This window comes from Gracilinanus agilis, chromosome 5, assembly GCF_016433145.1.
Source record: "Gracilinanus agilis isolate LMUSP501 chromosome 5, AgileGrace, whole genome shotgun sequence".
NCBI lineage: Eukaryota > Metazoa > Chordata > Mammalia > Didelphimorphia > Didelphidae > Gracilinanus > Gracilinanus agilis.
This window is the reverse complement of record NC_058134.1, coordinates 68796048-68809262: the sequence shown is the minus strand read 5'-3', so window position 1 is coordinate 68809262 and position 13215 is coordinate 68796048. Positions and strand designations below refer to the sequence as shown.

The window sequence follows — 13215 nt, the reverse complement described above, 5'->3', positions numbered from 1 at the left end:
ATCTATTATGTGCTAGAAACAACATGGCGGTAATGGTGACAACCAAGAAGACCTGCATTCAACTCCAGTCTCTTACATATACTTGGCCTTAGTCAAATCAATTATTTTCTTTAAATCCTAGGCTTTCTAAGAGGCAGAAAAGGTGCCAACCTGCATTGTTTGAGGGAGTTTCCTTTCCCGAGAGTTGTTCGTTCCAATGAAATCCCAGGTCCAGTCCCCAGTATCATGTACAAGCCCCCATGCCCGGAGCAGCATGATCATATGAGTTTCCCCTCTTTTGGGGCTAAGCCTTATTGACATGGTTGACTTATTCTCATCCGTCCCCCAACACCTCCTGCACCCAAGAGAGAATAACCACAAAAGTTTCCTCAAAGGAGGACACTGGCGACAGCTGGAGAATAGCTACTGAGCAAAAATACTCTCTGGGCTAGCACAGTGATTATAGGAAGATCATGTCTCCTTAAAATATCACATCTCTTTAAAATGTCAAGGAAAGCTTAAGAAAACTGATTTAGAGTCCCCGGACTGGGATTTGGACACGTTCCTTGATATTTCAGAACAAATTTTGGAGACGAAGAAAAAAAAAAAAGCTTTGTGGAATCTTTACTGACCAGAAGGCTAGTAAAGCACAAGGAAATCATTTTTATAAACTATTACCATCCCACCTTCCTTGTATAGGAAAGAAGTCAGCCTTAACCAGAACACAGGCTTCTTCTGGCACCAGGCACCACACCTCACACAGAGGAGGCATTTAATAAGTATCTATTGAATTGTTCTCTGGTTAGACAAATAGATGACTACACAAGAGCTTTATAATGACCATTTTTCTTGGTAATTCGAGACATGGAACATAGAGGCCTGAATCGAATGCCAGGATATCCTCAAATTTTACTAAGTTCTTCCCCCTTCATAGCAAAAGCTTTGTGACGAATAATTAAGACCAATAGGAAGTGCTACACAGAAAGCTAGGGTTGGAGCCAGACAAACTTGAATTCCAATCCAGCCTCAAACACATGGCTATCTGATTGGCAGGGCGAGGGGCTTAATGCTTCTGTGTTTAGGTTTCTCATCTGTAAGACGGGGGAAGAAGGGCACCTACCTCTCAGAGTTGTTGTGACGATAAAATGAGATAACATGTATTTAACATTATTTTAACATGTTATTTTATTTAAATACATGTTTAACATGTACTTTAACATGCATTTTGCAGACCTTAAAATGCTATATAAATGCTAGCTAGTAGTAATAGTAATAATAACTAATTTCCGTAGCAGGAAAGATCAGTTAGCAAATATTTAAAAAATCCATTTTACTCTTCTTTTTTTTTAATTAAAAAAAAAAACCCTTACCTTCCATCTTAGAATCATTACTATTGTATTGGTTCTAAGTCAGAAGAGCAGTAAGGGCTAGGCAATGGGGGCTAAGTGACTTGCCCAGGGTCACACAGCTAATTTTATTCTTCTTTAACTTTAAATAGTTGGGGGTTTCCAGTATCATGAAAAAACATTAGTTTGTCTGTGGATAAGGAATATGTAAACTCTTTAAGGCCAGATACTGCTTTTGTTTTGTCTCTGTTGAATTATGTCAGGTCACCAAACATTTATCAAGGACTTACCAAGTTCAGGCAGCGTCCTAAGTCCTGTAGCTTCAGTACCAAACTCAATTCCTGTCATACACTAGATACTCAAAAAATGTTTGTTGAATGAATGAATTGCAATGCTCTTCAATTTAACACGTGGTATTTTTCAGTGCAGATTCAGACTTCATATTGTTCTTGCTACCACACATACTTGTAATGAAAGCCTACAGTCAAGCAGGGAACATTTATTAAGGAACTACTGTGTGCCAAATACTGGACTGAGTGTTGGGGAAAGAAAGGCACAGCCCCTGCTCTGGATAAGCTTGCTTTCTATCAGATTCTCTTTTACTTTGGAAATCTAAAGAGAACACTCTGTTTATGAATTTTCTTATTGCTCTCCACCAGCAGCATTGGCTGAGGTTGGGTCTTTAGGCAAGACCCACGAAAGAATAGAGCATTTGTTATTGTTCAGTCGTTCGGTTGTGTCTGACTCTTAGTGACCCTCTATGGATGCTGTATTTCTTGGTAAAAGTTCTGAAGGAATTTGCCATTTCCTTCCCCCAAAGGATTAAGGCAAACAGAAGTTAAGTGACTTGCCCAGAGTCACACAGCTAGTGCCTGTCTGAGACTGGATTGAAATCCAGGTTTTTCCCGACTCCAGATCCAGCATTTGATCCACTAAGTCGCCTAGATGCCTCATAGAATGTTTAGTCCATATAAATTGGTCAGCCAGTACTAGTCCTTGTTATGAACGCCACCAAAAAGATGAAATTTTGTGTACATTATAGTCATAATGGTTCGCCATACAACTATATCAAGACACAATCTCATCTATTGTTGGGGAAGCAATAGGAGGAGCTTTTATTGGGAGTGGGTGGAAGAATGAGAATTGATGGATGTGGACCAGATTTTGAAAACTGGGAGAAAAGCAGCATTTCAGCATTTTCAAAGGGCTGTTCCCCCATCTTGTTCCTCAGGCTCTAAGTTGGTTCTATGTTTTTTGTACTTTTTCACCTTCGATGCCCAAATAAACCTTGAAACTCACCAAAGCTCCCAGAAAGCCCCTGATCACCCAGAATGTCCTCAAGACTCAAGTGCTTTCTGTCTCTCCAGAATTGGAAAACTGACTTTGGCAACCCCTGAATGAACAGAGTGTCCTTTAGAAGTATAGAGTAGGAATGTCTGTAGGTCTTGACATATGATTGATTATAATCCTTATGATAGTTTACATAGTACTTCAAGGAAGTGTGATATAGTAGATAGAACTAGCCTTGAAGCCAAAAAGACCAGCTCTGATATGTACTGGCTGTCTTACCCTGGAAACATTGCTTAATCTCCCAGTACTCTAAGCAGAGAGGTGGCTCAGTGGATAGAGTGCAGGACCTGGAGGAAGACCCAAGTTTAATCATGATCTCACATACTTATGAGCTCTGTGACTCTGGACAAGTCACTTAACCTCTGTTTGCCTTAAATCACTAAAGAAAGAAATGGCGAACCACTCCAGGATCTTGGTGAAGAAAATCCCAAATGGGGTCATGAAGAGTCAGACACAACTGAAAAACAACTGAATGACAACCATTCTAAATTGAAGGTGGTCTACATGACCTCTCACTACCAGTCTGGTTCCAAGTAGACTCATTGCCTAGAGGACTGCTCCCACATCCAATTTCACTTCCTTTCTCCACCTTCTCCCCTATATGTGGTGCTCCTTAAATGTTCTTTGTCTCTCACCCTCATCCCAACCCTTCCACTCTTTCAAAGAAACATATGTTATACGATTTGGAGATTATCCACTTTTAAAATATTATCTCTACCATGACTTTCTTCCTACAGTGTGGATAATGAGAATTATCTCTATTATTATCTATTGTTGAAGTCTCCATGGTTAGGCTGGTTTTAAAAAAAAAAATCCTGACCTTGAAACTTTTAAATTAGAGAAACCACAGAGAAGTATTCTACTGGGTGAGCCATATTTTTGTCTCTCCCTATGAATATAAATGCCACTTTCAGGATGTTGCTCAGAATTAGGGCATTTATGAATTTCATTCACTGAATCTGAAAAGAGACTGGTGACACAGAGCCCTAGAAGTTGTGCCTGCATGAGCAAAGTGGTATTTGATCTAAATTATTTGGGTAACAGCCTCAATTCTCTATTTGACTTTGTGAGGAACATGTCTAGCCTAAGGATATCTATTACCACTTTAACAGTTTCATCATGATTTTGGTTTCTCGACATCCAAGATTTCTCTTACTACCCAACCCAACTTGCTTCTCCCCCAACCCCCGCCTTTTATTTTTATTTTTTTGGTCTTGAAACACTCTCCCTTGGCTGGTTTACTAAATGGTTCCTGCCAACTAGTTATTTTTATAGTAATTGACAGTGCAGTTGATTTTGGGATCACTAGAATTTGAAAAGGCATTTTAAGTCAAGTTTTTTTGGAGAGGCAAAGCTGAGGAGCCTGCCAAAGGGAGAGATACAACAGAGCTGAATGTAGGGCAGTCAACTCCCAATTATGCGCATGCTGATTAACTGCCACTGCAGATCAGCTAGGGACCTAGGGAAGCTTAAGGCTTGATTTCCTCACTGCCCTGAATGCCTTCTCTACCCAGTGGACTTCTGAGAGGAGGGGAGATTCAAGTAAGACTACCTGGCTTTGGGGGACAGGTCCTAGGTAGTGAAAACAGTGGGAGCCACAGATATATTTCCATTTTGTCTTCATGGACCAAATGGTTCATTCCATTAGTGCTTGGTAATATAAGCTCCTTAAGGGCAGGGGCCTTTTACCTAATTTTCAATAACTAGGAGAGTGCCTAGAACAGTCGACCATTTAATAAATAAATATTTGGTGAATCAAATTGGCATATTGATTCTTTACTACAGGAAGGAAATGTGAAATAGATTAGAACAGGAGATTTACCAATTTGGAGAAATGATATAAGAGGAGGACCCTCTAATTAAGAAAATATATTGCATTTAAAATGAGGAGAGTATGTTTGCTGATCTCCCTCTCCCCAAATGCAATCCATTCTCTAAAAGAACTAGGACATTGCCTTAGGTTTTATGTTAAAAAAAAAAAAAAAAAAAGCAAAACTCTTCAATTCTCTGATTCCTTGCTTTCTTACAAGAACACAATGTTTCACTCTTACAGGGCCCCAGTTGGCCATCTATGACTTTTGCCAGTACTTTGAAAGTTAGATTGTACTATGCCCCCAGGAGATTATCCTTGGATGCATAATTGTCTGGTGACACCGGGAAATACACCAATAACAACAGAAGAGACAGGATGCCCCCCCCAACTTCAGTTTCTTTGCAAACCTAGAGCACCTTTGACACAGGAACCCCCCCACCCCCAAGTGGCATCAGTCAGCTGTCTCTAGAGCCATTGTCCTTTTCGTGTTCCGTTTGAGACCTTTGAGCCTAACTTTGTTGTCAGATCCTTAGTTTTTAACAACTGACTGTTGACATGAAAGGGAGACGTTTCCTCTATTCATTCCTCCTTACAAAGGCTTTTATTTTCTTGCTGGAAAGGGAACCACAAGTCCATGCCTAGACATCCACTGTGTTCTACTTCGAGAGCAAAACACTGACTTCCGTGGTTTGGACAGTGCCTTGTCCATTGCCGGAAGCCAAGAAGTCCTCATTGAATTCCCTTCAATTTATGGAGCACCTACTGTGTGTAAAGACCTGAAAAACAGTCCAAAGGATTTAGAGATGCTTTTAGCCTGTCAAAGGTACTTTCCAAAACCCTGTATTTTATAATACATCAGAAAAAATTTTTTTTTATAGTTTTGACTTGCTTCTCAGTGGAACAAATTCAAGGATGCAGCCAAAGGAGCTGCTTGTGGGTCCAGGTGTTAGTGAGCCCATGGGATGCAGCTATTCACTCCACCCTAAATGGGAGCATTACGTGGCCCCCCCCTGTCAGTATGATGCCCGCTGTCCCCTTGTTCAGTCAGATGGGCGTTGTGAAATCAAATTCTGGTCCCTTTTGTACATGCGAGACTGTTCCATTTGTAAGCCATAGCATCAGTTAACATGGTCTTTTAAAAAAATGTTTTGTTATTTCCCCTAACGTTATTCAGGCTTCATGGAACTTGTTTCACTTTTGCCAGATCTTTCCAGTGAATAAATATCTCCATAAACCTATTGCTTCACTTTGGCAACTGAGATGCTGCAGTTAGTTTGTGGGCAAAAGTAAGCCAAAGCCCATTTCTTCCCCTTCTCTGTGAAAAGCCTGATACTGCTGGTATTCTGCCAGCTGGACAGAGTCCTCATTTCCCTTCATGTTCCGGTAGCACCTTGACTCTATTGTTCCTTAATAGAGATGAACAAATATTGCTTCTATAGCAGGAATCATTTCTTGAAAGTGACCATGAGAGACGGTGGGACTTTACAGAGAATTAAGGCTTTCTAGGGTATTCTGTGAATGAAAAAGTTTTCACTTTTCCTCCAATGAAAAAAGATGGATTACATTTTCACTGTTATCAATGAGGGCAAAGTGACAGCTACCACTCAGATAGCTCTTGCAAAGGCTTTCAGGTTCAGAGATGGGAGTCTTCTCAGGAGGTAATTGTTGAGGGGATAATGACTTAGTTCAGTGATTCCAAAAGTGGGCGCCACCGCCCCCTGGTGGGTCCTGCAGCAATCCAGGATGGCGGTGATGGCCACAGGTGCATTTATCTTTCCTATTAATTGCTATTAAAATTAAAAAAAAATTAATTTCCAGGGATGCTAAGTAATATTTTTTTCTGGAAAGGGGGTGGTAGGCCAAAAAAAGTTTGGGAACCACTGACTTAGTTGATTGAAGATTCTGCTGATTGTGAAGGGATTTTTCTTGCACAATTCCATCAGAAATCTCCAAGGAGTTATGGCAGGTTGCATTTCTATGTGGTGCCTCCTCCTATCAAAACCTTTTCATTCATAGGCAATCCTACTTGACTAAGATCATATTTATCTTTTAAAATATTATTTAGCCACTTGGGTTCTGGTCTGAACAGGGAAAGTCAAAAAAGGCAATGGTCAACAAAGTTCAAGTATGTATGAGTAAGGGGATAAAGCCCTGACAGCCATCACTATTTCTTTGTTCCAAAATTTTAAATACTGCCTGAATTGCCATTGCATTGCCAGGGGAATGAAGCTGTCATAATTTTTTACCATTTATACATAATATGATTACAAGTCATTTCAGGAATTTTTGCCTAGGACCCAAAATGTTTTAATGTGCCAGCTACATTATAACAAAGGCAAATAAACATCTAAGATTATATTGTAATTATGTAAAAAAACAAAACAAAGCAACAAACTCAATTCCAATCATTTAACTTTCTAATTGGATTTTTAAAAACTTCCATAGGATTAGAGTTGGAAGGAAAACAAAGGATCATCTAGTCTAATCTCCTTTACTTTATGGATGAAATTGAGGCTGAGGGTTAAGTGGCTTGCCCAGGATCATCCAATGAAAAAAGCTGGATTTGAACCCAACTCTGCTGGCTCCAAATGAATTGCTTGGTTAAAAAACAAAAACATTTTTTTTCTTTTTTTGAAAGGGAGAGTGAAAGGAAGATTGGGAAATCATATATAAAGATATAATCATCACATCTTTTCAAAGAGTTAAAACAGAAGTGACTTGATTATGGTTCCAGAACTAGAAAAGAGTTGGGAAAATCAGAGGTGCAGGCTGGTAAGAAATCTAGGGTATGAGACATGGTTGATGTCTTGGAATGGACGTAGTAGGCTACAAAGGCTAGCACAAATCAAGGCAGTGAGCCCCAGGAAAGGGTACAGTTGAGCTGTGAGAGAAAAGTACTGTAGGTCACCCTTTGTCATATGGCAGAGACTTCCCATTGGGACATAGTGGGCACTTAATCAGTGGAACTGAGTTGAATTCCCTACCTCTTTTGGCTTAGACCTGGAGGGTCTTGATAGTTTTCTTCAAACCTTTATCTTCCATCTTAGAATCAATCCTAGGCATTGGGAGTTAAGTGGCTTGCCCAGGATCACAAAGCTAGGAAGTGTATGAGGCCAGATTTGAATCCAGGACTTCCCATCTCCAGTCCTGACTCCCTATTCATTGAGCTACCTGGCTGTCCCCTTCAAACATTTTTGAAAGGGTCTCCGAGGAACCAGTCACCAACAGTCATTTATTAATAGTATACTGTGTGTCAGGTCCTATGCTGGGCATTAGAAATACAAAAGACAAAAACAAGGGAATTCTTGCTCTTGAGGAGCCTATAGACTACTTGGAAAAAAAGATGAATTAGATTTTTTCTGTTTGATCCCAAAGGAAAGAATCTGAGGTACAGATCAGAGCAATGGGTAGAAATTAAAGAGGCAAATTTTGGCTTGTTGTAAGGATGGATGACTGCTGGCTTGTCCTGCAATGGAGGTCTTCGAGCAAAGGTGGGATGACCACTCAATGGCTATGCTGTAGTGGGGATTCTTTTTCAGATCTGAATTGTACTCAAAGGCCACCAAGGTCCCTCTCAACTCGTAAATCCTGTGTTTCTGAAAAGTAGGAAATGTTGACTTATCAATTGTTAAATGCCAGGGAGTCCTTATCCACTATAATATGGCTTGTTGTTCAAAGAGAAAAATGTGACCTCAGGGAATGATAGACTGAGTCAATACTACATCCTAGATTCAACCTCTGGTACTTGCAAGCCATGTGACCATGGACAAATGATTTAAGTTTTCTAAGCCTCAGTTTCCATGTTTGTAAAATGGAGGTGATAGCTGAGGTCCTTACCTCACATTGTTGCAGGGCTCAAATAGGTCCATGGATGGGAAATGCTTTGAATGCTTTAAAGTACTCTAAGTCTATGTTTTTCATTATTATGATGATTATGATTTTCTCCTCTCCTGTAATATGCATTAGTTGTTAGCAAATACAGTAATTGCACTAGTGCAGGTTCTGAAATCATGGCTAAACTACAAGAGTTCTTTAAGACTATTACCTTCTGTCTTAGAACCTACACTAAGCATAGTTTGAAGGCAGAATAGTGGTAAGGGCTAGGCATTTGGGGCTGAATAACTGGCCCTGGGGCACATAGCTTGGAAGTGTCTGAGGTTGGATTTGAACTCAAGACCACAATGATTTTTTTATCCATTTAGAAAAACTATAATTATATAAAATAAGTTAATAAAGCCTTTGGCTTTCTTGTCCTTCTCCATATCCTACATTTCATTTCCTGTATCATAGGCTCACTATGAAAGCCAGGAAGCTAGGAAACTAGGATGGATCATCTGGCCTGGAGTCAGAAAGATTCCTCTTCATTAGTTCAAATCTGACTTCAGACCCTTATTAGATGTGTGACCATGGGCAAGTCACTTAACTCCATATATTTCCTTTTCCTCATCTTTAAAGTGAGCTAGAGAAGGAAATGGCAAAGCACTCCAGTATCTTTGCCAAGAAAATCTCCAAATGAGGTCACAAAGGGTCAGATATAACCAAAACAATTGAATAACAAGTTGAATATTAGGGCACGTAGGGGGCACAGTGGATAGAGTTCTGGGCCTGGAGTCAAGAAGACTCAACTCGTTTAACCCCACTTGCCTCAGTTTCTTCATCTATAACATAAGTTGGAGAAGGTAATGGGCAATCACTCCAGTATCTTTGCCAAGAAAATCCCCAAAAGGAACCACAAAGGTTTGGACATGACTGAAAAATGACTAAACAACAAGTAGTTGTACATTTTTAAAATGAACATGCCCTTCAGTGTTAGAATCGATACAAAGACAGAAGGTAGGGATTTTAGGGAAAAAAGGGATTGTGGGTTTGGTTCCATTTTCTCACTAAAATGTTAGGAAACATTCAGCCATTGGGCATTGGATAGCACTTAAATATTAAAAGGATGAATAGTTAAACTAACATTAGTTTACAGTTTAAAGGTTGTGTTATTCTTTGCATTCCTTTGCCCCATCTCTAACACTCTTACCACTGTGTGGTATTGGAAAGACTAAAGTCCCACAGGACTAAGGGCCATTTGGGGAGATTCCTTTTGATGTTTCATTACTTCCATGCCCAAAAATCTCATCATGTAGTAGCCAGCCTTGAGATGAGGATGTGCTCTGTATTTAACGAGGTTGGTTCTTAAACAGCAGACCTCAAGCCTATCTTCAAGACCTTTGCAGCTTGGCCAAAGCTTGGGTTCGATTCATATAGCCTCCCAGAATCCAGAGGAACTTCCCCAACGTGATGAAGCATCCACAGAGGACTTCTTTGAAGACCTTTGATCCTGCTCTCATCGGATATATAACTAGAGAAATCACTCTACAGGACAGAGTGCATTTATAGAAATGGTAGACTAAGGCAAAGGGATGAGACATCCCACTGGACAAAAGAGAGCTGAGATTAGCTCACCATAAGGGATGCCAACTGGGAAGTGATCTTTGAGGGTAGAGATGATGCCTGGCCTTTGTGCCACTGATGCCCTCCATGGGCAGTGCTCTACATGGATTCTGGGCGCTAGATAAATATATGATGATGATAATGAGAGCACATCTACTAGCTTTCCCCTGCTAGGTCAGCCATCGAATGGACTATTCCTCATAAAGACCCAACATTATCCCCATTCATCTCCCTCCTGGGTCAGGCTGGAGTCAATGTCCCTCTGCCTTCTCCACCAATTATTCCCCTTCCTCAGCCATATTGGCTTGGAGTTGTTTTTTTGGTTCAGTCATGTCCAGCTCTCCATGACCCCATTTGGAATTTTCTTGGCAGATACTGGAGTGGTTTGTCATTTCCTTTTCCAGCTTATTTTACTGATGAAGAACCAAGGCAATTGGAACATAATTTAGTACAAAAAGTACCAATCTTTGAATGATGAGACTCAAGCTCAAGTTCTAACTTATTAGATGTGTGACCATAGGTCAATCATGTAAATGTCCGGACCCTCAGTTTCCTCATCTGTAAAATGAGGACAAAATTACTAATATTGCAAGCAGAGTTGTTGCAAGGAAACTGCTTTGTGAAACTTTCAAATACTAAGCTGTAGAAAATATGAGTTATTCATTATCTTGTCCAATACGTACCCAAATCATTACTCCCTTCTACAACATTGTGAGTCAGTAGTACTCCAACCTCTATTTGAATACCTTCAGGAATAGGGACCCTCAAAGCATGCTGTCTTATTTTTCTGCATCTCTAATGATAAAGTTTTTTTAATGTTTCATACTAGAAGGGAACTAGGGATCATCCAATCCAACCCCCTCATTTTATAGATGTGGAAATAAGTCCAGATGTGAAATGACTGGTTCATCTTTACATAGGCATTCCCTGGAAGACCCTGATTTTGAACTCATATTGAGCTAAAGTCTACTTCTCTAATGATATCACTTCTTTTCTTCAAAGCCCAATACAAGAAGATCTGTAAAAGAAGCGATTGACTTGATATATGGATAGGACCTCTCTACCTTTGACTGATGAGGGGTGAGAGAGCCCGGTGTCCTAGAAAAGCAGAATTTCCATTTGAGGAAAGACCTCAGGGCCCATCTAATAAAAGCCACAGATTAAAAAAAAAAAAAAAAGAATCCCCTCTCCACCATTCCCAAGCTTTTGCATTAAGACTTCCAAGAAGGAGGAAACTCAGGACCTTCAGAGGTTGCCCTTTAAACCTTGGGGCAGCCATACTTGTTAGTAAGTCATTTCCTGATATCAAGTGTCATTTTTTGCCATTTCTACCCATTAGCTCTTCTGTTGGATACAAGCATAATAGAGCAAACCCCTCTTTCACATTACAGCTTCTATAGGGCTCATATATCCTACCTACTCTATCCCCTAAGTAGAATTAAATCCAACAATTCCTCATTTAAATACTGCTTAAATGCAGGGTCCTGAACATCCCTCCAATATAAGGGGATATGTTTTTTAGGTCCCAAAAAATCTTTGCACTAAAATTTTATTTTCTATACCAGATCTTTTTCAATTTAATTTTTCATTGAGACCGTCTCCCAAGATCTCCCAGGCTAGATATTCAGAGGTCACTCAATGACTTGATCCTACTATTGATTGATATGGGAGCTTTGACCTGCTACATATTTGACCTGGGTCAGTCTGCCCCTCCTTAGGTAATCTGGTGGTCTCCCACTTGAGGGTTCACCATCCTAGTGCTGGACTTCCTTTAGACAACTGATTGGCTTAGCCCCACTATGGCTAAGAATATATATATATTTACACATAGTGCCTACTTTTCTGCATCTATGTTTTTTTCCTCTTGCAGAATGTAAGTTCCTGAAGGGCAGGGTCAGTTTTCATTAGTGCCTAGTAGAGTGCTTTGCACATAGTAGGTATTTAAAAATACTTATCAAATTGGAGAGAATTTTCTGTAAGTTCCCTATTGTTCTACATATCCTTCTGTTCGATGGCTTTGCAGCTTTGGAGTTTGATAATGCATGGTACCCTAATCTTGTCTTTATTAAAGACCATTGCTCATTTCCTGCTCTTTACCCTACCATCTTTTACTTCCATTTTGTTTTCTTTTAAAGGAAAATAATTGATTTTTACTTTTCTTTTCAGACACTCTGGAAAATGGATCCAATAAGTGTGACAGGTGAGGAAGCTGTTCTTGTTTATTTTTCCCAGGTTATAATTTGTCACTGACTTGGGAGAGTTGGGTCCTGGGTACAAACACAACCTGTAAACACCATCTGTTTTGTTTTGCTTAACTCTAGTGCAGCTAACAGAAAGGGCGGGAGCAAAGATGAAACCTATTGGAAGGAAATCAATGCAGCGATGGCCTTAACTAATCTGGCGCAGGGAAAAGACAAACTGCAGGGCACCACCAGCTGCATCATTCAGAAATCATCGCATATATCAGAGGTTAAGACTGTCAAAGTGCCACTAGCCCAACAATTTTAAGTGCTTGCTACCTGTGGGATCCAATGGACATTCCTCACGCCATTTGTATTTCTGTAAAGTCAGAACCCAAGACCTGGAGCAAGCATCAAAAACCATTCCCTTCCCGACATGGTCAGTAAAGCAGTTACTCCCTTCAGACTTCTTGGTCTTCTCTTTTTTAATTACATTAAATAAATTGTCCAGTTGCTTCTATAAAAGACATATAAATTATAAAAAAATCAGTTTTTATCAAAAATATTAACTTATTTTATGTTACTCAAACTATGCATAAAATGTCTGCGTTGCTATTACAATAAGTGCCTTGCTTTCCAAAAATAAGCTCTAACGTGGGCATAGCAGAATAGTTATGCCTCAAAATGACAATGCCATAATGCTTATTAGTCTATGTATTATTCCAGATGGGCCTGACCATTCCAGGGCTGAATCCATAACTGCTGAAAGCCCTTGAAATGTATGCATTATTTCATGTTTTTAAAACTTGGAGATCTGTTGAGCCTAAAGAAAATGTCCCCCTTTTAAAAAAAATTCACCAGTATTAAATATGGTCCAGTGTATCTTTCAGGGTGGTATTTAAGGTTGTTGTGCATGTTTCTTGCTTGTCTATGCAGTACGTATCACCACCACAATTCAATTCATTAAAAAGTGCAATACTTCACATAAAATGTATATTTAAGAAACAGCGTGTCCAAATTAATTTAAAAGATTTAACTAAGCATCATGTTCAGTAAAAGTCTTTTATGGCAAACTTCACCAGAAAACTCCCCCCACCCAGCTGAAATT

At 39.7% G+C, this 13215-nt stretch overlaps 1 protein-coding gene across 1 annotated transcript in view; it reads left to right on the top strand.

Annotated features, from left to right (window-relative positions):
- The window catches only part of MKX (mohawk homeobox), a 98036-nt gene extending 85512 nt beyond the window's left edge, over window positions 1-12524 (top strand). Inside the window, exons 4-5 of the mRNA XM_044678937.1 lie at window positions 12094-12127; window positions 12249-12524. Of these exons, the coding sequence (XP_044534872.1) occupies window positions 12094-12127; window positions 12249-12435 (221 nt within the window). The 3' untranslated portion in view covers window positions 12436-12524. The remainder of the gene's footprint in view (window positions 1-12093; window positions 12128-12248) is intronic.
- Window positions 12525-13215: the final 691 nt, after the last annotated feature.